Source organism: Galleria mellonella, unplaced genomic scaffold (assembly GCF_026898425.1).
Source record: "Galleria mellonella isolate WM207_F2 unplaced genomic scaffold, CSIRO_AGI_GalMel_v1 utg165, whole genome shotgun sequence".
In the NCBI taxonomy this organism is placed as follows: domain Eukaryota; kingdom Metazoa; phylum Arthropoda; class Insecta; order Lepidoptera; family Pyralidae; genus Galleria; species Galleria mellonella.
Genome location: NW_026442009.1, coordinates 1,254,141 through 1,282,029, shown reverse-complemented (window position 1 = coordinate 1,282,029; position 27,889 = coordinate 1,254,141). Strand labels below are relative to the sequence as shown.

Sequence of the window (27,889 nt, the reverse complement as noted above, 5' to 3'; positions counted from 1 at the left end):
TGAGACTTATAAATCACCTTACCACACCTTACAGGTGTCATGATTCTGAATATACTGATATTCATTCTATATAATTCGATATAATTCTGGTCAATAGTCCTTCCTAATTTTTACTAGTTTGGTCATAAACAGCTTTTTCATCGAAATCAAATTATCAATACTATGCAATAATGTCTTGATTAATTTGAAGATTGTTCTAAAATTATAATCCGGAATCGAACCAAAACAAATTCAACTCAAGAATACAAACAAAATGTTTAATAAAGCATTAAGCGCCTCATCATTCATCATCATCATCATCATCATGTCAGCCGTTAAGTGTCCACCACTGTATATATGTCTCCCCCATATAGAGAGGGGTTTTGCGCCTAGTTGCCGAACTTGGCAAGCGGGTTGGTAACCGCAGTTAGGATTAAGAGGAACGCTGTTACCCATCCCTTAATCATTAAGTTTCCTTAGTCGCCTCTTACGACACCCACGACAAAGGAAGAGGTGGTTCATTCTATTCCGGGACCACACGGTAAACCTCTTTATTAATAGAAACTAACTATGTAAACATATTTTAGTTCTTAGTAAGAAAACTCTATAGTAAATTAAAACTACTGTCTGTGATTCATCGATTTATTTTTAAAAACTACACAAACATTATTAATGTCTAAATACACGGTGATCTTGTTGCGTTTGATATTTAATATCTCTAAGTACTAGAAACACAAAGTATTTGATGCTAATTTGAAATATTCTATAAAATTCTTTGTGAAGTTATTAACGTTGATTGATATTATGACAACTTGGAGCACCAAACTAATAATCTGAGCCAATTTAAAAATATTGTTTCGTTTATGGATGAATCGAAATTCATACCAGCGGCCTGATTTACAAGAAACCAATATATGTTTTATATATATATATTTCTTTTTGGTAAATATACGAAAGTATAAAAATTACAGTATCTACTTTTAAAAATAAAAATAATAAACGGCCCACAATTCGACCAAGCCACTAGAGATTTATATGTTCTACTCGTTGTTTTTATTGAAAACAAATCAAGGAAACGCTTGTTACACAGTTTTTGTTTTTATAATTTACGTTATTTTAAAAATGTTCAATTGCATCTAAATCATTCTTTATACTCAATATTTGAAATTAATACTTCACTAAATCTGATATATTCCTACACCTACAATGTCCTAACACCAAATCCTAGGGGGGAAAGGGATTATTAGTAATGGAGACTGAGAATCCTATTGCTAACAATATACCCAACCAGGTCGACCTCCTCGCGGTTCTCCCTGGAAACTATCATGGGTAATTCCTGATGAATTCATCATAATGGACTAACTGGTCTGTTTTCATTCTCATCTATCACCCTTCACTGGTACTCCGCCAGCGTATCCCGTTAGCGCAGGCGGGATTACCATACCATTTTCACCCATTAAAAAAAAAACACCAAATCCTACAGCAACTACACTTTGTATGAATTTATATATTCGCGATGCATATTTCACTAGATATAAGACATTTAGTATCTCCTTATCTCTCTAATAAACTAAGCAAGTATAATGAATAACTACTTTTTCCATTTAAATGATGCATGAATCACTTTTGCGTGTACTTTTTAGTAGTGTCTGTATGAGTAATAAAATAGTGCGACATCGTATGAGTGTCTAATTGAATATATAATCTAGTAAAATAAAAAGTTTACATTTAATATATAAACATTTGATCTCTAAATAATCATTTCACTTATAAATTTTACTACATTAATGTATTTAATATTCACTATTTGGGTACCTAAGGTACATTATTATCTCATTAACCCTTAAGTGAAATCCCTACAATGATCGTTTTAAGATATATAAAATTATGATTGTGACTTTTTAATTGACATATTTAGTTTAGTATTTTTTATTTTAATATAGTATTAGCTATTCCTCGTGATAATTATGTTTTATAGAAATCACTACAAAATATAATTTTTATGCACCTTAAGGTGATAAACAACTGACGATCTATGTGATAAAAAGTGCATACAGCCGCCTATATACTTACATGAACGCTACCATGGACATCACAGAATACGCTATGATAGCCATGGTGCGCCTCATGCATTGGCATTCCTAAGAATTAATGTATTATCATATCCAATAAATTTACTACAATATCATTTTCAAACCGAAACAAGCACGATGCTTGGTGGTAGAAACAAATGGTATAGAAGTACCATGCAGATGACTTTTGTACAAAGTCTCCCCCTGGTAAAAGTATAATATCTTTAGATTAGTACACAGTGAACGCAGGGCGTTGTGTTAGAGAGGTGCGTCTAGAGCAGGCAGAACGAGGTGGATCGCGGGCACTAGCCGGTCGGGCCATAGAGGGGCGCCTATTTCTCTCGTTATTACGCATCACTCGATCTTCGTCGTTGTTCTCATGAGTAGAAACAATTTTACGGCGCGGAGAGAGAGCGCGCGGTGTGCGTGGCGCGCGCGCAGACCGACACCTCGTCATTGGCCGCTCCTCCTCCGACCACTCGTGTATCGACATATAATATTGATCCTGTTTAAAGAAAATAGTTTTCAGTCATGAAACAATATATTCTGTCGTACTGTAATTTTTTTGTAATAACCAAATAAGTTTAAAGATGTACAATACTTGAACAGGAAAGAAATTTTTCATTCGATTATAAATTTTAAACAAACATACAACTGATAAGTATATCGATGTACATATAAAACTGTTTAATTAATGTAAATGATTTTGTGATATGAACTAACTAAATAATATATAAAATACGTACTTGTAAACATGCAGTTCAAAATAAGTTCTATGGTATGACAAGTAGTATACTTAATATTTTTGAAATGCAAATTCGAGACAACTTTAAAAATGAGACTACTTATTAAAATACGTGATGTAAAAACGTCAACTTACCAATATTCCGATGCTACTTAATCCATGGACTAGGTGCGTGCTTGTGCAAAGTGTTGAAGATACTAATACACACAATTACTAAGTACTTTAACTGTAAGAACTTGTAGGTAGTAACTCTCGCAAAATTATATACAATTCATAATATAAATAAAACGAGAAATTTGGTGTTAAATTATATTCAATGAATACTAATTATATAGGTAGACGTCGCTTGCTTTCACAAAGTATTATACTTAGTAATAAACTAATTATTTCTAACTCCAAGTCAACTTGTAGGTATTACAATTAATACAAATATAGCTATTATCAGTACCTTTAAGGTTAAGCCTGAAAACGAAAAAAAATTGTGAAACATTAAATCAATTTTACTAGGCATAACATTAAATGACGAATTCTAAATTAAGGCGCATAGTGTTTTAACAAGCTAAAAGCAAATAAAACGTAAATTAACATTATAGACGCTAAGGGTATGTATAAAGACACTGCATTAAACTTAACAAGTCTTAGCCTTAATAAGGAAAATGTGGGTTTAAATGAAAATTTAATAAAAAAGTTACTTTTTAAACAGATACACACTATCTAAAGCTACCTTAGATGTAATTGTAATTACATTTATAAAACATTTATTATTCTAATCATAATAAATCTGGTCAGTCGATCTCGAGCCCATACTGTTCTTGTCACAGCAAGTTAAAAAAAAAAGCTATTCGCACAACGTTGTTTGGTCTCAAATTAAGCTGAACTTATTGAGCTTGAGGTAGTAAACAATTATTGAACATACTTCAAGAATTTGAAGAATTTGTAAAAAAAAGTCTAAATCAATACAAACAGACATACATATCATATCACGAAACAATGGAATCCGCAACCTTTGGATAATGAGACAGTGTGGTCAAACCGCTGCATCACAAAGAAAGGTTAATGACTTTACATAATTACCTTTTGCTGTGTCAAGAACTTTGCCCTACCTTAACACTCCAAATTATGGATACCCTATCAGTGCACGCATCTACAAAAGTAACAAATTACCTATGTGTTGTAAAAGCGCCTGTACTTATTACGTAGCTACAAATAATTTACATCAATATAACCATGTGTTAGATGCATAATATCACTTTCAAATACCAATAATAATAGCAGTAATAAATTACTCCCGTGTTGTTATAAAATTTCAGCTTGAAATATCAGAAGTCCAATCGTTTTTAATAGTTTTGGTAATGTATAGAAATTATATTAAGGTGCAAAATGTGCCGTTTTGCGTTTCATTGTTAAGCTTAAAATTATTGTGTTAATAGAAATCAAATTTGTTTACAGTGGGATAATAATTATGGTAATATTATTCTTGGCACGCACATTATACACTTAAGAGATCAGTAGGTATATATGTAGGGAACAAATGAGAAAAGTTGCTATAAAAAATTGTTGTTCACTTATAACAGAAGTAAATTGATCTAAATCAATATTTATTTCCATTATATAGTACTAATACAATATTGTATGTAACAATTAATATTGATTTAATAAAAACATTTAATGATTATTCATATAATTCACAACATATTGTCAAAAGATATGTTCATATCATTGACACTGAATACGACAAAATCTCGGACATCCATGACTGTAACAAGCACTCTTCAATCATTCAAATTGGAAACATTAAAGTATTATAATTAACAAAGATAAAAAAAATATACAAAATTGGACTCTTGATTATAAAAATTAGTGTCGTTTCCAGAGAATACGAAGTCATCCAGAGTGTCACTTTAACACTGCTGCTGATTCAAGTTCTCATCAGATTTTGGTTGCTGCGCAGTCGGTGGCAGGGGACTCTACAAATATAAAAAAGAAATTAATTGAATAAGTTGTAATAGTAAAAAATATGTATCATAACAATCACCAAAAAGTTAACACAAAATTAAAGCTATAAAACAAACTAAAATCAAACACAAACATAATATGGATGATCATTAAATAGTTAGTTCGAACATAAATAATAATAAATGAAGTGTGAATAAAAAACTTAAACCACTTATTTCATGTTACCTATTCAATAAAATGTGTATAAGTATTTCGGCTGAAACAAAAAATAATGAATGAAATAAATAATGATGGCGACCTCCACCGGTAAAAGAACAAAAGCAGAAACGTCAAACGAAAAGTGACAGGCCCAACACAACCGGGTACAAGGGCCTCACCTCCTGCCGCGAGCGACTGTGCCCCTCCGGCACCGGCGACTGACCGCCCATCTGCTTGATGTACTCCTTGTCATCGAATATTTTGATGTCACCACCTCCTGGTTTGTGTTTTACATTGTCCAACGAGCCCACTTTACTTTGTGCTTTGAATTCCAATTTTTGGTTTTCAATCTGTTCGAAAGAGTCATTGCACTAATAAAATACATAATACGTAAATATATATATATAATATATATATAATTTTTATCTAAAGGGTTTCGTAGGCTAGCTTATTTTGAAGTACCGACTTAATAATTTTTTTTTTTATTTATCTTTTTGATATTACAAAGTTAGAATTCCCACGAAACCCTGTGCATCCATTAAACCATGCTATCATTTAATTGTATATATTAATTCATATATAAATTTATATTTTGTAATGTGTAAGTGCTTTAAATGTATAAAAATGTTTATTCATGGCTCATGCTGGTTTTCTTATAAAACAATGCATGTATCTAAATGTAAGACATTATCGATTGTCATGTCATGCTCATAATCCATATTCATGTGAAATGTGTATGAATAGATACCACTTCTATATGATCAGTGTGTATTTTATAGATTTTTATTAAAGTACCTATTATACTGACATTCTGTGATTTTAATTTGCATTTAGGCATGTATGTATAAAAATAGTTTGTAAATATAATAATTTAAATAAAAATCATAAATAAAAAACCGCAGATATTAACTCTGAAACAATTCGGACAATGCAACTTCTCTATCGATGTGTTACACATTGCACTGTTAACATTTATTTTGAAAGCAAAACATACAGCGTGTGAAGAGCAGCCGCAACAAATCCCTATAACATGAACCTTGTTAAAATAGAAGGTTCTCGAATACCTATGTACCATCCTCGTTCACGAAAATGTACCAAACTGACCTTACTCCACAAAGAGTGGAAGGCAAAGTGTTTATGTGATGCCCTCCACCTTGGCAACGCCCACTTTACGTACTAAAAACAATAAGGACATTTTAACTTTGTTTTCAACAAAGACGTCAAACTGTGAAGTTAATTAGTTACTAGCCGTCGATTTCGTTAAAGTTCTATTACACATAAACATAGTGCATCGTGTGGTGTGATCACACATTAAGACTTAAGCAGACATTTTGAAACAAAAAAATCGTTTACTCACAGCTCTGGTTCCGTTCTTTGCAACTGTTGACTAAAGAATAACAAAGTTATATGTAGTAATTTAAGACATAAGAACCTGATCTATCTACTGACTACTTAGCAGTAATCTACCTACTTTTGCATTTAGTGCGGTGTATTTTCTATTGCTTTTATAATTGCATATTTCGTAATTACTCAGAATGGTGTCTTACATAGATACTTGTTTTAACTCTCAAATATGAAAAATATACATGTTTCTATATGAATTCTATAGTTTAAAATAAATATCCTCATACTCACTGAAGCCCTGTAGTCTCTTGAAACGATAACTTGATAGGGAATATGCGTCTTTTTTTCGTTAGTACTTATATATAATAATATCAATTACGCATTAATTACCTTAACTGCTCCTCCGCCTGGCTTGTGAGTAATGTTGACTGTCGATGCCACCTTAGGTTTAGCTTTATCTTTGAAATCCAATTTAACTGTTTCGATTTTCTTATCACCACCACCTGGTTTATATGCAGCATTTTGAAGTGAACCAACTTTTGATTTAGCGTTCCATTCCAATTTTGTGGTTATAATCTATACAAGAAAAAAATAACAGTTACTATAATAATTATTAAAAAAACAATACGACTCAAATGTAAAATAATAATAAAATAAAATAATAATAATGTAATCACAAACAGTATGTCACAACACCTGTTAATCTTTAGTATACTGTAATAGGCAATTATGTGTACAAAATATAACACACCTTACGTAGTACATGAGAGGCGAAACTCGAAATAAAAATACCTGAATAGCATGGCGCCATGCATAATACTCTGATAATAGTCAGACGTTAAAGATATTATTATAGTAATAAAATAGTATACATAATAGATTTTTTACTATTGCTACTGACCTTCTTGCTACCACCACTGGGTGTATAGGCATCATTCTTAGCTGCAATTTTTGGTGTCACATTACTGAATTCCAGTTTTCTATTTTCGATTTTAACTTTGCCACCTCCAGGTTTATATGTTGCATTGTCTAAAGAACCAATCTTTGATTTCACTGTTTTAATGTTGGGCGACGGTGCACTACCCACTTGTATTTTGTTCATGGGTACTTCTGTAAATTGACATATTATTATTATTATATCAGCCGTTAACTGTCCACTGCAGGACATAGACCTTCCCCATAAAGAGAGTTTTGCAAGTAGTTGTCACGGTTGCAGGCGGGTTGGCAACCACAGTTAGGTTTTTAGAGATGTTTTAAGAGGGACGCTGCTGCCCTCATAGTCACCCTCCCTTAGTCGCCTCTTACGACACCCACGAGAATGTTAGGGGCGGCCCATTCTATGCCGGGACATACATGGCAAAATTGACACAAGTTTACTACTATATTACATTGAACAATAATTATAATTACTTTGTAATAGTGACTGTGGAATATAATAACAATTTATATCACTACATCTACTTAACGTAACCTTCATATAGTCTTATAATCTACTCCATTTAACAAGATTTTAGTAAGATAAGAAAGAAAAAGACATAAAAAGAAAATACGTATAAAAATACAAGAAAAATATGTTACCTATAATTTTTGTAATGATTTAAAAAAGCTTCTAAACAACTCTATTTGAATAAACATTACTTCTATTCTATTGTGAGTAAAGAAAGTAGTGAATATTTTAAAAGATGCACATTAGCTAGTTTTTAATTCTTCTATTGATAGAGATAGCATGAAAATAGAACGACGTACAGAAAAATAGTGAGAGTCGGTCTACTGCTTCTTCTTATTATCAACAGTTTACTAAATTCAATTAAAAATAAATAAAAATTACAACTCACTTTTCTTTTCTGTAGGCAAAGGATTCTCTGGAGTTTTAGCAGTAGCGCTTTTGCTCGATGATCTAGAAAGACTGGGCTTAAGACTGTTGCTAGATTTTTCTTTGGTTGGCAATTTGGTCGGCACTTTATTCTTATTTGGCGATCCAGGAGAACCATTGAGATCCTGTGAAAAGGAAATGATACATTATTCACGATCTTGCTTCCGATTACAAACTATTCAATACCAAGCTTACCCTCTTTATTTTACAATTTATTTTAAGTAATAATTTCTACTCGCATAATATCGATAAAACTCTACGTTTTTAATAATGTTTAGCTTGTGGTTGTGGGCAAACCCACTCATTAGTTATCTACATTTTACCTAATATCAATTTTCGTTAACTGTTGTCATATATATTTAATTATTATACCAATAAGCATCCCTCAATACAAATAAATAGATAAAACTTTTTTAATTATTTTAATGAGAATACTCTGAAATGCTCTTTAATTATGAAAAAAATTTGTTTACAACTTGAAAAAATACGCTGTATCATTTCAAAGTTATGTAAATTTTGTCGTATAAGCACTAACTACTTTTAATAAAAATATATAGATATACGTACATTTCCTTGCGTAGATTCATCTACTCCACTGTCGTTGTCGCCTTCTGAAACGTGAAAAAATATATTCATATATAAAAACATAAAGATATCAAATTAATAACTATATTATATATAAAAAGATTTGTTTGGCTCATCTCAAAAAATACTGTATAATATTACCTTTCGGTCTAGTTTTTGGTGCAGAAACTACTTTCCGAGGAGTGGATTTCTTAGAATCTGATGGTGTAATGGACGTATTTAATTCAGTTGGTTTTTTATTTATAGGCTTGGATTCTAAAACAGGTGACTTAGATGTTATTGGTGATTTAGCATCCCTGTTTGAATCGAATTTCATATCCTGTTTTATATCCATTTTAGGTGTTTTTGGACGCTGAGGCTCTGGAGTTACTCTTTGAGATTTATTTATTGCCACAGAACTATTAGAAACAAATTGTTTCGGTTCCGGCGAATCATCACTTCGGGTCAATGAAGGTGACCGATCCAAAAAATCATTTTTATTTTGGTTGCTTACTGACTCATTTCCGTTTTTGATTGACGTCAAGTTATTTTGTAAGACCACGTCTTCATCATCATCAATTTTTTTCTTCGTATTGGAATTTGATAATGACCCTACAAATGATTCTGTCATTTTAGACCCAGATAATCTAGATTCTGGACGTTCGGGTATATCTTTGGCTCCGTCATTGGAGATTTCCGATCTGATACTTTCTTTAGAACTGCGTATATTATCTTTACTGTCAATTTTACCCTCTTGAATCAAACCCAGTGTTGGGCTACGACTAGTGAATTCTTCGATCTTTCCACCTATAGAGCTAACAGACTTGCGCCGATCTTCGTCCAATTTAAATGGGCTCGGTGACCCAGGGGCGGCTGCAATACTATAGCTTCTTCCTTTAGCAGCTCCAGGCATTTCAATGCCATTTTCTGATTTATTAACATTTTGACTTTCATTTGAAATACTTTGGTTATCCAGGTTGACTGGTTTATTTTGCGTGTTTGTAGAATCCAAGCCCTTTATAGAGCTTTCTGACGGTTGTCTCAATAAAGATGGTGCTCCAAAACCAGGTACTCCGTTTCGTGGAGCTCCGTTAAATTGTTGCAGCAGCTGCGGTCTTGCAGCGTGAACAGGATTGGTTGCAGTTCCAAATACAGGAGGTTGTCTCGGACCAAATTGAAGATTATTAGGTAACGGACCTCTTTGAAGCGATTGGGGACTTGTAGGCGATTGAAGAGGTCTCAATCCTTGCTGTGGTGCTATAGAATGTGGTCCAGATGGTCGCAATGGAGGCTGTTGTGGTCTTTGTTGCTGCGGTCCAGTTGGAACTGGGCCTCTTGGCGGTGGTGCACCTGGACGAGGTCCAAGTTGTGGTGGACTAGTAACAGGCCCTCCTGGTTGAAATTGCGGTCTTGGTTGCGCCTGCGGTGGAACTCCTGGCCTTAACAATTGTTGAGGAAATGCAGTCCGTGAATCGACTCTATTTAAGGTGGGACGAGTTAGCGGCTGTGTTGGTCCTGAAGACTCCGTGCCAAATGGAGTAGCACTCGGAGGCCGTGTCTCCGTCGTTGTCTATACAAGAAAATACGGAAAAAATGCTTTTAATTTAGATTATACCTACAATTAAAACCGACTTATAGGGAATCCCAAACATTAATTGAATCGTGCTTAAAAAGTAATACGTAAAAGTTAAACCAAATTGTTGTAACAAACAAGATTTTCAATTTAAATACCATAATGTCTATGAATTAACACAGTAAACTCATTACATTGCTAATAACTTTGTTCTGTAAAGTACTAAACAAATTTTACTCAAGCTCGATTGGCGCCATCCATACCTCATGATATTACAAAGTACCTAAGTAACTATATTTTTATTATAAGGAAAAAAATTAAAATCATTGTAACTAGTAACCTCGAATATTACCATCTACAATTACTCGTATTGGTAAAATCTTTATTACGCATTTATACTAAACTTGCTTTCCACACTTACGTTGATAAAAATGATAGTTAAGCATTGTTTCAGGTCATTGACCTAAGATTCTCGCACAATCATTTTATATTGGCGATTTGGTAAAATGCACGAAATAAGAATGATTGAACACGACATCGGCGCAGTAGAAGAGCGGGGCGGCGACAAGCGCGCCATCTCCGCCCCATACTCCACGAAAATAAGAATATATGAGAAAATAAAAACCAGCCGAAATATTTTGAAAAGATTTATAATATAATCATATTCTTTCTATCAAATGTTCACCATAGAAAATTATCAGTTATAATAATATAGTAAGTACTTTAGAAATTGTTTATAATAAACTTTTCATATTTACGTTACTTTTAAAATTCATTGTCTATATATGTTTACGCTTTAATTAATTTTACATATCCTAAACTCATTTAAATAGTTATATATACCTAACTATATAAATTAGATTTATGGAAATGACGGAGAAATTCCATCAGAGTCAAAAACAAAAATAATTTATGTACGTAACATATTTTTATGAGAAGATGATACGAGTATAAAAACAGATTTTTTATTAAACGAAAACTAAAATAAATAATTAGAAAGAAAATAGATAAGTGAACGACTTTAGTCCATAGACACTCCAGATGCACCTTGTTATAAACCCGGCCACTAGGTCAATGAAGTATTACTGAATAAAAACATAAGTTCTTTCAATATGTATAGTGAGTTTTTCTTAGGTGGCTTCATAGAGATTATCTTAATAGAATAATGTGTCTATAAATGTATGTGACATTTATATTTTAAAAATATTACATATATTATTATTATATGTTATAGTGTTTGTAACCAAATAACAAGTAATGCAACTATTTAACTAATACAACCTAATCATGCTACCTATGCTGTAATGAAGGTTTCAGACTCTTGCTTGATGAGGAATAATTGATATTATATTACTAGGTAAAACAATAATAATTATGACAATGGAAAACTTCTACAATGATCTAGTAATTCAAGATAAGCGTGATGAACCAATGTAATTAAACTAGATTATTATCTTCAAAAACCTTGATATCATACCTCAAAACATTTAACTGCATTTACTTCAATGCAGACTTTCCTAAGGATCTCTTGTATTGTGTAAGCATCATGTATATTTATAGTAAACCAATATCGAAGTCAATAAACTATAGAGTATCGAGATTACAAGAATTTTTAATATTATTATCATAGTTAAAATATAAAAATGCTATCTAGATTTGAAAATACACTTTTCTCTGCTTAACAAAAGGTAGGAGACATCTTGATCGCGTGATTATTGTTGAGCTTATAGCTCTCGTCAACGAACTCCGTCAAAATATCAAATACTATGATCGCGAATTTCATGTTTTACTTCGGCACGGTATTGCAAACCCTCCCTTTTATTTGTTAATAAATCAGCCTACACGAAAGACGATATTTTATCGCCAACTATAGGTTCAGAGCGCAATAACTGAATACCTAATTGCATAACACAATGTAAATATTTTCATTGTTTGCAACATAACATTATATATATTATTATATATTATAAGTCCTCGCTTTTTTATAATACTACCGCTGGTATTAGATAGTCGTTATTTGCTACGAAGAAACCCTAAGAAACTCAACAATGATTCTTCTTAAATTTTATATACAAAGTCGTTTTTTATATTTGTGTGAATTATTATGGTATATAAGATATTATTTAAAAAACATTTGTACACATAATTTTCATGGACGAGTTTTTATTATACTCGAATACACTCTTACAAATTCTCATTAAAAACTAATTTTATCAAAAGGTATCAAAATATTAAACAAACGAATCTTGTGTCAAACTATTGTTTACATTTTTGCGGAACTTTCGAAGACTTAGCTAGTAGTTTTAGCCGCCTCTAATGGTGGCAGTTACATCGTTTAAGTTATAGCGATAAGCAGTGTTCCAATCGATTACTTAACGGAGCAAGGGCGCCTGAAAGACAGGTTTTCTATATTTTATCCAAATTTAGAATTCTATTAGAGGGGAATGGGTGTTAAACTGCCTTTATCACGTACCTACGTTATAAAGCAGCTTAGGCTGCGAAGTGAACAACAATAGACAAAAATTACAGTTTGAATAAAAGTTGGTAAAGTTAATTTACTGCGAAACAGTACAATACGATATTTAACGACCTTGGCGGTGTAGCAGTTTGACGTACCTATGGCCTTCCGATGGTCGCAGGTTCGATCGCCACACAATACAAACATGTATGCTTTTGAGTACGTCTGTCTTCAAAAAGTATTTAGGTATATATCAGTTGTTTAAACTCTACTTAATTTGAAACTAGATGGCATCGAGTATCATGTCCCGTGATATTTATTTTACTTGTTTATTAATACTTAAATAAAAATATATTTGATAAATATTTATCGAACGCTTACAATATTGTAGACGTTATAATTACGATTTATGTGATATACTACGACATGTGCAATAAGGGTACTCGGTGCTCTCGTGACGCCACGAGGCTTACCCGATTTGCGTTGTTTGCGTCCATAGTTGAGGGTTTAAAATCTTCAAACTATTAATATTGAATAATATATCATAATTCTTCGACTCGACGAGGCGATCGTTTATTTGCGATATCTCCTTGAAACTATAAAAAAACAATAAAACTTTATTAGCTACACGGTCGCACGAAAAATCTACCATTAGCTACTTAGTGCTGTGCTTTGCTGACGCCTGTAACAAATGACATAATATCTACTTTCTTGTGACAAGTGTTGAAGTGAATGTGTTATACACACCTACAATTTGTGTACAAATAACCACATCACTATGTGAAAAAAATATGAAACTATAATAAATGTCAAGTGTGACGTTTTAATGTAAATAGGTACCCTACTTCTATTATACCCTACTTCAAAATATAACACGCTAGTAACATATATGTACCTACTTTTATTAATAGGTGAAAATAAAATAGTTACCCCACTAGCGGTAACGGTATACACCGGCGGAGCACCAGTGAGGGATAATAGGTGATGATAAAAAAGGAGGTCAGTTAGCCCATCCTAATGTATAGGCCTGGAATTAAACACGATAATTTCCAGGGTAGACCGCTTGGAAGTCAACCTGGTTAGGTATATTGCTAGCAATGTGCCCCTTATCCATTACTAACAATTCCTTCCCCCATATGTACCTACTACCACCTACGTATTATCTACTTAATAGATATTGTAATATGTTGTTTTATTTTATCTAGGTAAATGTTATTGTCATTGGCTCACTGATAATTTACTGTCGTCAATTGATATTTTAAATCCTAGGCTTGGTTTTAGATAACCATAAAGTTATTATGAATATTTGCTGGAAACATCCGAAAAACACCAATTAAATTATGTAATTGATTTGAGAAAATATAACAGTATTTGTATGAGACCTTTATTTAATTTTATTTTTTCTTTTATACTGAAAATATTTTTTAAGCTGTGACAAATAAAGATATAACATTTTTATTTCGGTTTTTCTATTTGAGGAGGTTTTTCTAGTTTTAAATTAGTTTTCACAGAATACGATTATATTTGGACTTCATCTTAGTGACTCATAAAAAAAAAACAAATAATCATACTAGACAATATAAATGGCAAGCGATGAATGACATCATAACAAGTTGTTGAGTCGTTAAACTTATACTTTCATTATTTTCTGTCATAAATTAAATTATATCTCTATGTTTTATAGGTGCATTCATAATTTTTGTCTCCTTTATTTTACTTTGGTAATGCTAAAATTATATAAATACCGTAAATCACAAAAAGAATGACAATGTAAAGTAATATTAGTTAATTTAAAATTTTGGCGCTTTTACAAAGACAGCAGTAAAATATGTATAAAAATTTTAACACATTTGTGATACTTTATGTTTTATAGCATGAACATCAAAATAAACACGAGATATCGAAGTATTTAATATCAGCTGTTCCCGGGACACGCAATATATTTATTGAATTGTGATAAATTTTATGACCACTGTTACAACCAATCAACAAACGAATAAACTCACATTCATATTTACAGGTAATTTTAGTGAAGATAATAACATATCACAAGCTAAAACGTTATCATCATCTTTGATGATGTTGATGAACGGTTACAATGACCTAAAATTAATAAATCAATGGTTAACGGGTATTTTATATTTATATAAAAAAAAATAAACATTTTAATAACTGTTATGACAATCACTGATAAAACGTGCTTTTAAATTAACTATTTAATACAATTTTGCTCGTTTCACATTAATTGTTTACTTACGTCATATGACATACTATGCATACATACCATACAACAATAGTTAATATAAAGATTTCTAAAAACACTCGGTATGGAAACTAATTATTAAAATAACTAATTAATATTATTAAAGTAATTTATGAATGAAAAATGCATATTTAACTAATTGAATAACAGCGACTATTAATGAACAAAAATATTTCTAAAACGTTGTATTCATGAAACCATAAATAATATTTAATGAGAAGTTTACAATTTAGGTATAAAATTAGTTACTTCTACGTCATAGTGCAAATTGAAATCGACTAGCTATGTGTAGTGTAAATAAACAAGCATATATTAAATTTGGGAAAACTGGATTTCATAGGTTATTTTTAGCGTGATCGACCGACTTCTGGAGAACATGTTTTATATAAGTACTTTAATATTTACTACTATTTACGTTGTATTCAACAATATAATAATATAACGGCATTTTTATTTATTATCATCAAAATCTACAAGCCAAGTGCAAGTAGAACTTTCACAATTAAAACTCCATATAGTAATTTCAGTAGTTTATTATTATTAAGTATGTACGCATTTTAATAAATAACATCTCGGGTTTGATTTTTAGTCGAGGCAATGAAACAAACTATTTTTTTAAGGTCAAAATAATCTACGCTTAGCCCCCGAGATATACGAGATAAAAAAAGTTTCTCATAGCACAGGGAGCTTAGTCTAGCTTGAGAGCTGGACAATTGTTCTTTTTTTATTTCTATAAATTTTCCATTATGGTAATAATAATTAATAGAAATTACTAATTTAGATTAATTATTCTATATCAATCAGCAATAATATAATAAATTAACCTGCCACCTACAAATATGTAAATTTAACGTACTTTTAACATTAAAAAGTGTACATATATAAATTGCCTATGTAACTAAAAACTAAATTACTTTTAACCTATTCAAGTTACTTTTACGTGCACGTATACTGTGCCTGACGGCGTCAATTTCGAGAACAGCTGATTTCATTATATGACGCAGGTACATTTCTTGAGTTTTATGTAAAACGTATGTAATAATGTAACAAACATTTCTTTATCACATAATGGAGCGGAACTTTTGCAACATTATCAGATAAAATTTCAATTTCAAAAAAGTTATTGAAATATATACAACGGTTTTTAAGCAGTTTGGGATATTAGTAAATACTAGAATCCGTATAACCAATAAATTTTACACTAAAAGATATACGCACAGAGAATTAGTTAAAAAAAATGTTCAGAAAACAGAAACAGCATAGGAACGAATTGATTGATATCAATTTAACTTAAATTAATTTTAAATGAGTTTTTACCCTCAAATAAATTACTGCTTATCCGACATCTCTAATTGAAACAATAAGAATAAATTTTCCTAACATGCTTGTTATTATCATTTGCGCGGATGTGTATGCAAATGTTATAAATGTGCAAATTTATCATAGTGTCTAAATTTCGTTTTCGGTCGCCGATCAATAATCTTTTTTCTTTTATTATAAATTATCGTTGAGTATAGCAAGTGAACTGATTAGGCCGGCGGGCACTCCTATGGGAGTTGCCCACTTTGGGAGGGCCCGACCTTGACGACCTTGATATATACTAACACAAATTATGTAATTTAAAATGAAAGTGTTAATAGACCATCGACTCATGAAGACTAGCACTATCCATAAAATGCTAGCGTGACAATTATGTCACTAAATTACATACTTATCGTAGGTATATACAAATGTGAAAATCCGTGAAGGAATTCTATATCTGTGTATGTATATTTAGATGTTTTAATATTTGTTACTCAATTTAAATTTAATTTGATACATAGATGTACCATATTTTAGATTAGCTTGTAGTTTATTTACATCTAATCATTATATAGAGACACGAGCGATATTACAAGGAAGCGAAATAATATTTTTACGGGGCCGACACTATAGGACATCTAGAGTTTAAATATAAAATTATCTAGTATCCTGAATACACTAACGTTAATAATAATAAAATGAACTGACAGATTTAAACGTAAAAATAAATGAAATGTACTTCGTCCGCGCTATATTTATTTTTGCTACCGACTCTACTACTTCACTTATCATCTCCTTCCTGAAGCCAAGATACAACAATGTAAAATGATACTAAAATATTATTGTGGTTTTAAGTAACAGTAGAATAATAATTAACTTAAATTTTTTATTAAAATTTTGAAATTTAAGGAAAATGTGATTCATTTTCAAATAAAAAAGGATGAAACACACTTCGATAACAAATACATTTTAGATACGGGCATTATTCGCTTACAACGTGACGGAAAGGAATCCTATTTTTAACGACTTCAAAAATCAAGAAATTTTCTATTCAATGAGATTTTTTGTGATTGTTACATGATATCTTCGCCAGTTCTGGTCCAATTCTAAACAAAAATTCTGTTTTTTTTTCTTTTCATTGTAGAACTTCACGTTAAAAGATATAGTGAACAATCGCATGTTTTATGTACTACAGAAACTGCTTTCAGTACTGCTACTGAAAAATCCTTTATCAGAATATGATAATAATATCAATTGCATTGTTCAAAACATAGATATCTACATATGAAGAAATAATACCTAAGCAATTTTAACTATGTAGGAAGCAAACTTAATTGCAAACAAATATAAGATACTTCGTAAATATATACTTGAATTGCAGAAACCAGTAATGGAATGTAAATGAAAGCTTTTAACGGAATACAAAAAGCGTATTTGTACATGTACTTAGACTAGAGGTTCTAGAAATATTTTATGTTACGTAATCCTACAAACAATAGGTATGCTTCATCAATCACGATAAGTACATGCGTATTTTAATACTTATTAAATATCTGTCGAGGAGGTATCAATAATATGTAATCTTCGTGTTATAAGTAGATATACAGATAAAGTTTTACAAACATATAATGAATCTATATTGCTTAGACAATAGTTCATCCTTAATAATGATAATACTTAAAAGGCAATTTATCTAATTTGATTTGATGTCATTATTAAGTTTCACAAAATACGAATTAGAAATACTCTTTCATTCTAACTAATATCCTACTCCATGTTCTTGTCCACTACACTGGCTTTTTCTCCAATTCTTTCACTATTCAGCCTATCATGAGCTGGAATACCCGAAACGAATTATATATATACACCGTCTTATTTTACTTATCACATTGTACCGTCAATTAATTTTTGTTATTCTTATCTGCGGTCGACTGGTAGATAACGGCATATGGTGTTAAGTCCGCCGTTAACACTATCTAGATGTATTAAAGTGTGATAAACAAATTAAAATATCCGTGTAAACGTAACATGACCCATAATTATAATAGTGCAATACGTCTATACCTGACCACAGAACTTGTCATCTAATTAAATATAATTGAAAATGGCATTGCACAGTTTTACGTAAATGTCATTATACATGTAGATTGTAAGGAAAGTATCTATAATTGCACGTAGCGAGGAAAATGCGACTGGCGTCATTCTATCTACGAGTAGCGTCAGTGGCCGCCAGCGGCCGCGGTGACGTGTTTCAGATACGGTCGTACTTGCCAAATATGAGTCACAGGCGATATAAAATCACATCGTCTTAGATTCCCGCATCATTCCGTATCAGACCGCAGCACGCTACTGAGTGTAGACAAATAAATAAATTAATCAAATGTTTGTGCAAGGTGTTGACGTTCTAAGTTCTACATTGGAAAATATTAGTTTGGACATTCAAAGTAAGTTATTTTATATTATCTTTATCTTTTTTTATCGAATTATCATGATATTAATGTTTTTACTATGAATATTTTCTTTCTTATTAATTTATGATTGTAAAAAGAATATTAATTGTCCCGAACATGTTTTAGAAAGTAGCTTTTAAAAAATTTTGTAAGACATACTTATTTATCTTCATTACTATTAAGTTGTTACTTATTAAATTGATCAAAAGTGTGTATGTCTAAATTATCACACTAAATCCCCTATACAGTAGGTGAATTAAATACACAATTTAACATACATCCTTCGGTTCATTCCATAATAAACTAAAATATATTAATAAGCTAATAAAATTAAATATATATAACAGTGTATTTATATATTGTTTTTCTTTTTTTATAGATAAAATGCAGCCAAAAACAAATAAGACACCTGTATGCCCGAAGGGTCAACTACCTCTTCTGCATCTAACACCAGTTGGGGGTGAAAAGAATACCGATGTTAATAGCCAACAAGAGACAGAAAACCCTTGCCTTCTGAAGCCACACTACGACATGCCGCCCACGCCACCACCACAAACCAACCCACAATCCTTTGAATTCTTTCCACAAAGAATAGGGTAGCTACTCTTTGCTCATTTTTAGAAACGACATAGCTTTTAAATGGCAACCCGCCATTTCGCCAAAACATGGATCTTTACAACAAAGTCGTCAAATACGCTTCGTATCGCTATTACAGTGAAATACGCAAATGCCGGAGACGTATCGGTGGATCTTTTTGCCAAATGTGAGCCAAACTACGTCAGTGGACCGACATCTCGTGTTTATTTTGCTCAAACTTTTGTTGTGATTGACGTGAAAATGTATTGTTCTATAATAGAAAATTTATTATAATGTAACGCAGTAATGTTCCTAAAATTGATAGTAATTTCAATATTATATTTTATAAGTTATTGCCAATATAGTCTTAGTGATATTAAATCCAGCAATAAAAATCTAACTAAGTAGATGTTAAAGCCCACGAATGCGATGATTTGATATATTAAAATCTCCATTCAGTAGGTACATACTAAGTACTATAATTATAAGTATTATATTTGGGTTACTAATATTTAATAACCTATTTAGTACATATTAAGTTATTCAATTATGAAATGAGTTATTAAACATTCATAATAAAAATATACCAAATAAATATATTAAAACATTGAGTTGTTGATTATTTTGTTGAGAGCATTAGTTATGAGCGAGTTGTTAATTATGTCGCTTGTTTTATCAAGATTATGGTTGTACATCGATGTAACACTATTAATCACTTTAATTTCCATGGAATCGCAGCGAACAATACACAATTATTTAATTGAATTATATTAATTTGTAAGTCTTAATTTAATTATATTCGTTTCTTCTAAATTTTCATTACAAACCATTGAGGTTGGAAATTAACATGAACATATTTTTAAGATATGATTTTGATTATATGTATATTAAGAACTATATAGTTCAAAGAACCGAGAATTTATGGGGAAGAAAGATTCTGAAACTGGTGACCCCGTGTAGAGAAACGTAGTGTAGGATGACCCAAAATTAGATAGAGCAACGACTTCAAATGTATTGCAGGGAGTTAGTGTATGCAGGTAGCTCAGGACCGTTTCTTATGGCAGTCTATGGAGGAGACTCGTGTTCAGCAATGGACAAATAATAGCTAAGGTGATGATGATGAATTCAATTGCATTCAAATAAGCTCAGCGAAATATAGGCGAGCGATTCATAAACTATAAAAAGAATAGTCGATAAAAGACATCAAACTATCTGGAATTACAGTCATGAGTATATTTATTATTTATTATATTTTAATTATTCAGACACGTATAATAAACATTGAATGGATAGTAAAAGAATAGGTTTAATAAACTTATACATGTCTATCCATTTCCTTACATCTGATATTCTTATAGATAGAAATACTTTGGCCTTGAAATATAAACCAGTAAACACAATGTAATAGCTAATAAATAACATCTATATTTCTGCCTACAGTACGTATTTTGTCTGGACGTAAGAAAAGAAACTTTCCATTATATGTCTGCTCTATAGACATATAATAAAATCGTAACTAGACGATGTATGTGCTTAAGAGATAAAAAAATTATACGTGGAGTGTTAATAAGAGCAATAGAAGATATAACAATATTTTTTTTAATATCTATTTGTCTGTCTGTATATTTCTTCAAACATTGCGTATAAATTATAAGCGTATACAATTTTTATATATTTCGTAATTTGTTTTATTTTGATACGTCATCTAGGAATGGTCTATTTTCTTGGTTCATTAGTTCAATATAAACACACAAACTTGCCCGCAATAGCTAGTATTACAATATATCTGTATTAATATTGGAATGAGGAATGGTTTGATTTTTTTTAGTTAATAAACTCAAAAAATATAGAGCAGTTACTCGCAAATAATATACAAAGTTACATAACGCGTGAAACTTAGGCTGTTTTTTATTTTCAAAACTGTGCGAAGCAAGGGCAGGTTGCTAGTTTCAAAAAGAATAAGCTGAACATAAGCCTTTTTTTTTTACAACTTAGAATGGCAAACAAGCTGACGGCCCACCTGATGGAAAGTGGTAACCGTCGCCTATAGACATGAACAGTACCATGAACATAACAGAGTATACTGTTTCGCCCATGATACCCCTCATGCGTTGCCGTTCCTGAGGACTCAGGTGTTATTCCTCTGTACCCAGTAAATTCACGCCATATCCCACCCTTCAAACCGAAACACAGCCATGCAAACACAGCTGCTTCACAGTTGAAACACGAATGGGACAGAGGTACCAAAGCAATCGACTTTTGTACAAAGTCTTCCTCTGGTAAAGCCTCCACTGCTGAACATAAGCCTCCGCTAGGATGGTTTTACCAGTCACACTTGGCAGACGGATTGACAACCGCAGTTAGACTTAAAAGATGTTTTAAGAGGGACGCTGCTATCCGTACCTAGACCTTTTTAGTCGTGTCTTACGACACCCAAGGGTAAAGAAGAGATGGAATATTCTATGCCGGGACCACACGGCCAATAAAATATCATACAAATGTTTGACTATTTGTTTCTTAACTATGGATTTGAATTAAATTTAACACTGAAATGAATGATCCATCTTGAATTAATACAGGACTAATATTGTACTAATACCTGCGGCTAAAATCTTGGGATACAGTTAGTTATTCAGAATTTATACGGCCCCTATAATTGTATTAGTCATGTCAAAGAATAATGTGAACATACGTGTCAACATTCATTCATTGTAGTGAGAACATCCGCGTTATTAAACTAGGTCACTGGTCTTTTAAGCATCCTCCTCTAAATAATGGTCATCCACCTCTATCCTAAAACACAAGTAGCTAATTATTGTCAGGAAATGCTTTCATATTATATTATAGGTCATCCCACTAGGGATTGTTAAATTCTCTACAGTTGTGTCATTCTCCTGCCGTAAAATAAAAAAATAAAATAAATATTTAAATAAATTTTCCATATGGTGATGGTATAAAAATATAATATATGACTACTATTGTTCATTCCCAAAAACGTAAAAACAACTAAGGGAGCTAATCGTAACACACCACCGCAAAAGTAGAAAAACTTGAAATAAAAGCTTAGCCGGCGACGTGGTAAAAGAAAACTAATATTGTTCTCTTATAGAGAGACAACCATACCTAGTAGTAGGCCGTTGAAGGGTTATTTTAATAATTTTGTTTGAATATAAAATTATAAACAGCTTGATTCATCATTACATTCTTAAAAAAACGTAAATAAGCACCAACAATTTCTTAAAATTTGCACCGGAATGATATACTAGGTCTTGCACGAACAAGGCTGCTGAAAATTGCTGTTTTTATACCTAGTTTAGGATATTATTCTACAAAATAAAAACAATTTTAGTAACTAGATTGATATTGAGTCAATACATGAATAAATAATTATAATAAACTCTTTATTACGCACAAAAGAGATTACACAAGAAAAATTTATACAGAGTACGCATATACAAAAGGCGCCTTATCGCTAAAAGCAATCTCTTACAGATAATCTAAACAAACCATATTGATTACGAAAATATTATATTTAATGACTGTATTTATCATTATTATCTCTAGAAACTTTTAAATACAACTAATTATTAGCAACCGATTTGATTTCGGGTCGACAATTATTTAATTATTATGTATTGTTATTAGTCGATCAGAATAAAAATGTAGCTTTTACATTGTTTCATGACAATTCATAACAATTGTTTGGTCTATTGAGACCAAGAAAGATACTTTCACAGTTTTAATTAATTTGGAATAGCCACGAAGCTGACAGCTTAGTCTAATGAATAGTGATAGTCGGCATCTGTAGACAAAGACCGTACCAGAAGTTTTATGGAATACATTGTAATGCTCATGGGATACCTTCTGTATTACCTGAAGCCTAAGATGTTATATCTACATATACAGTAATTTCACTGTCTTATCCCACATAAAAAAACTAATATCTAATTATTATTTTTAATCTTAGGTATTTGAAAGTCTCAATGCTAATAATTTACATCGGGTTTCCCCTTTTATTTTGCATGGAAAGAATAGTTTATTGCGAACATGTACAATTTGGGCGCTATTTTATAGAGGGACTATAAGATGTGTGATAAGTAAATATATATAAATATATATGTATGTAGATCAATTATTCTTATTTATTAATACATCACGGGAAATATATATTAATATAGTTTCTATGTGTTTATTAACTAATATCTAGTGCAGTATGCACAGCTGCTTTGTGGCAATAGCATGAGCGGGATATATCCCACTCATGCTATATGTCTTGTAGAGTAATTTAAATTTTATACAAATTCTCATCATTTCGTAGATAAAATAAAACAATTATATTAATTGCCTGAATCTCAAATCTACACTATCGATCTCGCAGCATTAAAATTCTCTGTGCACACGATGATATATTTATTCAATATTGATAACGGTAGATTCACTGTCTTATGTACTGCCGAATTATATATTGGCCGAATATCGACTATAACATATAACCACAATGAAAAGCGAAGCAAATTTACAATTTTATATATCTACGATGTTTAAAAAGACATACAAATATACATTTTTATTGTTTATACAGTCGTGTAAAATAAACAAAATTGTTTTACTTAGTTAAAATTAATTTCTTAACAATGTAATTAAACTGCAAAAATAAAGACTTATATTTTTTCAAATTATTTTATAATATAATTAAATAAAAAATAATCCTGTATTAGTCCATCAGAAGCAATAACGTCAGCGCAATTTATCAACTCCTACAATTAAATCTTATAACATCTGTCTTAATAAAATTAATCAACGTGACTCATCAGCGTTGCATGTTACTCACTCGGTCTCGTCGTAACGTATAACAATACTTATTGCCTCTTGACATAAATTTGTAGTAGGTAGTTGAAATTTTAAAAGTCCTATAACGTAAATTGGACAAATAAGAATTTAGTGTTACATTTAATTTGCACGACGCTATATCCATCTAGAAAGATATTTCCCGTGGGTGTCAATGGCGAGCCGGCGGATCTGTCAAATGATCCAATTGCTGCAACGACTTGCTCATTGCCAAATATAACTTCTTTTTGGGTAACTGATACAATGACATATTACAAAAGTCATGTACCTAATATTTCATAGGAAAATTCTTATCTATTTTTAAAACTCTTGTTTACTATATTAATACGAATATATTGTTTATTTCGGTCACAGTTGTATAATAATAGTAAAATTATAATACCCATGTTTTCAAAATACTTTAAACAAAAACACAATTCTATATTAAATACATCTATTCTATTGAATCCCACTTTTTTGCGTGACTGTGTATGTGTGTGCGTGTTTTTTAATGGCTGAAAGTGGTTTGGTAACCCGACCGTCAGAAAACGCTGACGAAAATAAAAAATAAAAAAGTGTATAATTTAATCAGCTGGATTAATTTTTATGTTATAAAAATTATAACAAACATAAATATTATTACAATTGAACTAAAGTGCTTTTTCACACTTTTTCACACTATAATTGTAATATTTTTGTTAAATTGCTAAAGTGCAAATTCATATTATATTGTACCTAGTTATAGTATCATTAACCTTGTTAATTCTCAACTCATAAGCAACTAACCTTAATTCTTATAACCATTGACTACCAGGCCCATAATAACAAATAAATCCACAACAAAAGTTCAATAAACTCATTTGTCGCCGTATATAATAATCTTCCAAAAAACTTATTTAAGCTATTTTTAAACTTAAAAAATTTACTGTTTATGTTGTGGCTTCTTAATAGAATGTTTTATCAATTATGCGATATTATTTAAGTCAGATATTATTATTAAAATAATGTACTTTGTTTTATTGCATTTATTGTAAAATAAAAGATATTGACGACTCTTTTTCCTCAAACAACTTAATTAAATAAGTTGTTTCTGAAAAATTAAGTTGTTTCTCTTTATGCATATAATATTAATTAATATTTCCTATATTTTTCTATCTATATTGTTAATAATATCATATAGAACCAAGTCTAGCATTGTACTGATCCTTGATTTTCTAATCTTAAGTAATAAATTTACACAAAAAATAAATTTATACCTCTTGGTAGTCACACACAACAAAGAAAATTGTGGTATACTTAAAATTTTTGTGATAGTCAGTATATTTCCCCTCAGTATATTTATAACTAGTTTTACGCCAGTGGTCTCGTTTGCGTAGGCTATAAAACAACAATGTAAGTACAAAGAATAATCTTACTCATTAGTGTAAAAAAATAATGTTTTTCCATATATCTTTAATACCTCTATTTACCTCCTTAGACCTTGACCAGCAAAAAAGGTAAATACATTATTAACAACATTAATTGATAAATTAAATAAAGAGCATTTATGGTTTCTTGTTCCGAAATAAGTACACAATATATATTCCTAATAATACCTATTGAAATTTAGAAAAACCAAACTACGAGGTTTGTCCGGAAAGTACGTATAAAAGTTTTTTAAAAATTTTATTTTACAATTATTCAGGTAAATCAATTTTATCCCCTTCAAAGTACTCCCCCTGTGACATAATGCACTTGTGCCAACGCCGTTTCCACTGTGAGAAGGCTATTGAAAGTTCTGGTTGTAGGTTTCTCAGCTGCCCCGTCGTAGCTTTTTTTATCTCATTTATGTCCCCCAAATCCTGTACCAATTTGGTTTTAACAAGAAGAAGTCACACGGGGCCAAATTAGGGGGGTGATAATTTTTACTCAAAAACTCACGGACAACAAGAGAGGTGTGGGCAATTGTCGTGGTGAAGAATTCTCGCGCCAATTCTGGACGAACTCGTGCCACACGAGCTTTGAGGCGTCTGAGCACATCGACGTAGAATTTTCCATCAACTGTCTGGCCTGGAGGGACGAATTCTTGATGGACAATCCCCCGAACATCGAAAAAAACAATCAACATTGTCTTGACATTTGAGCGGGATTTTCTTGATTTTTTTGTTCGTGGTTCCCCGGATGTCTTATCGAATTAGATCGGCAAAAATTTCACGGCCATTCTTGCCGAGTTTCGAGAGAAACTTGATTACGACGCGCTGCTCTTCAACGGAAGCGGGCTCCATGCCGACGGGGTTTCGTTAAGAGGTAACTTCACAGATGGCGTGACAAGCCAGTTCGCACCGCACGGCGGTCAGACCAGAACTGAAGCATTGTTAGGGACATAAGGAAGGGGTCCTGCGCTTACCTGGCCTCCCCACTCCTCTTTCTCGCATTCCAGAACACTTTTATACGAACTTTTCGGACAGACCTCGTATTAATGAATTAAGTATACTAGCTAGGTCTCACAGTATTTTCCCACATAACAATCCTGTACTTTTTGTTATACTATATGATAATCTGCATACGGCTTTGATTGCTACAAAATTCCATTCATTTCCATCCATGTAATTAAGCATGATTAAGTAACACACATCTCAACATGTTTACAAACTTTCATGTCTGTCTATACATAAGTTTTTTTTTATACAACTTAGAATAACAAACAAGCTGACGGCCCACCTGATGGAAAGTGGTAACCGTCGCATATAGAAAGTACTATAAAACTGTAAGTAAACCGTTAATAAACTACTAAAGGTATTTTGGTTTTAGTGTAATAATGACGTTATCCCTGGTATCTTATTATCATGAGAACACAATAATTCCCCTCGTGAATAACGTCAAAACTAAAGCTATTTTATAATATAGAAGTCTAATAAAATTTATATCTCCCTATAAATAGATATAAATTATGTTATATTCAATATAATTGTTTTAAAAAAAATCGTAGTTACACAGAACCAAACTCTTGAAAGGATAGATCTTTCCAAAATATTGAAGTAGAACAGTTCACCAGTGTCAATTAATAGCATTGTTAAATATTTTTATTTACAATTTGGACATGTATCTGTTATTATAATAGAATCTTAAATGCTTTTATGATCTAGCTACAATCATGGGAAAATCCGGTATGAAGAGATTTATGAAGCGTGTTGCTATCAGAATAACGTGCTATACCTAAGTAATTGGCATTATATTCAGATAAGAAAAACCGCCATTTTACGCATTTCATGATCAAACAGAAATAGTCGACACGATAATACTCTTTCTCTGATACTAAAATAGATACTACAGTATAAATTTTTTATGATCCAAAATTTTCCATCGACCCCGTGACTAAGTCGAAACCATATTAACGTGTACGTTCTAGTAAATAATTAAAGAAGTGCACGATCGATATTTACACTAGTAATAATAACCCATAACTACTATATTTACAGTAACAACGTTAAGTGATATCGAACGTGGTACTAGAATATTCTCGGTGCCAAATCAAAAAGCCGGGGCAGTGCTAAATTTTCATAATATATCTATATATGTACTTACCCAACAGACAGCTCACTATAGTCAACAATATAGAATAGCTTCTGATTACTGACTTTTAGTACTCAAGTAGGGTTAGAAAGACCTTCCGCAACTGTCGCCGACAGAGTCTGGTGTGCCGTGATACGTACGGCCTCTATCGGTTAAA

At 31.5% G+C, this 27,889-nt stretch overlaps 2 protein-coding genes across 7 annotated transcripts; one reads left to right on the top strand and one right to left on the bottom strand.

The window, feature by feature from the left end:
- Positions 1-607: 607 nt before the first annotated feature.
- On the bottom strand, positions 608-27,884 carry LOC113519024 (microtubule-associated protein tau). Of its 6 annotated transcripts, none has more exons than XM_031907228.2 (10): positions 27,745-27,882; positions 13,236-13,358; positions 8,894-10,301; positions 8,735-8,778; positions 8,130-8,292; positions 7,196-7,404; positions 6,685-6,870; positions 6,308-6,337; positions 5,130-5,300; positions 3,092-4,763 (listed from the first exon to the last, which is right to left on the bottom strand). In XM_031907228.2, the coding sequence occupies exons 2-10, from the start codon at positions 13,257-13,259 to the stop codon at positions 4,698-4,700; spliced, it is 2,301 nt and encodes a 766-aa protein (XP_031763088.2). In that variant the 5' UTR covers positions 13,260-13,358; positions 27,745-27,882; the 3' UTR covers positions 3,092-4,697. The 6 variants fall into 6 exon arrangements, with proteins under 6 accessions (XP_031763078.2, XP_031763080.2, XP_031763088.2 ...); XM_052892761.1 differs by lacking the exon at positions 3,092-4,763 and adding an exon at positions 4,813-5,008 and having other exon boundaries at positions 27,745-27,883; XM_031907218.2 differs by lacking the exons at positions 3,092-4,763; positions 5,130-5,300 and adding an exon at positions 608-2,556 and having other exon boundaries at positions 27,745-27,884.
- LOC128200193 (uncharacterized) lies at positions 18,551-19,964 on the top strand. Its single transcript, XM_052892764.1, has 2 exons — positions 18,551-18,771; positions 19,157-19,964. The coding sequence occupies exons 1-2, from the start codon at positions 18,708-18,710 to the stop codon at positions 19,375-19,377; spliced, it is 285 nt and encodes a 94-aa protein (XP_052748724.1). The 5' UTR covers positions 18,551-18,707; the 3' UTR covers positions 19,378-19,964.
- Positions 27,885-27,889: the final 5 nt, after the last annotated feature.

Coding starts and splice junctions, on each gene's coding strand:
- LOC113519024 (XM_031907218.2), bottom strand. CDS start 13,259: ATGGACGCAAACAACGCAAATCGG. Junction 8,293..8,734: donor ATGAATCTACGCAAGGAAAT/GTACGTATATCT, acceptor TCCTTTTCACAG/GATCTCAATGGTTCTCCTGG. Junction 2,557..6,307: donor CAAAGAACGGAACCAGAGCT/GTGAGTAAACGA, acceptor TTCTTTAAACAG/GATCAATATTATATGTCGAT.
- LOC128200193 (XM_052892764.1), top strand. CDS start 18,708: ATGTTTGTGCAAGGTGTTGACGTTCTAAGTTCTACATTGGAAAATATT. Junction 18,772..19,156: donor TATTAGTTTGGACATTCAAA/GTAAGTTATTTT, acceptor CTTTTTTTATAG/ATAAAATGCAGCCAAAAACA.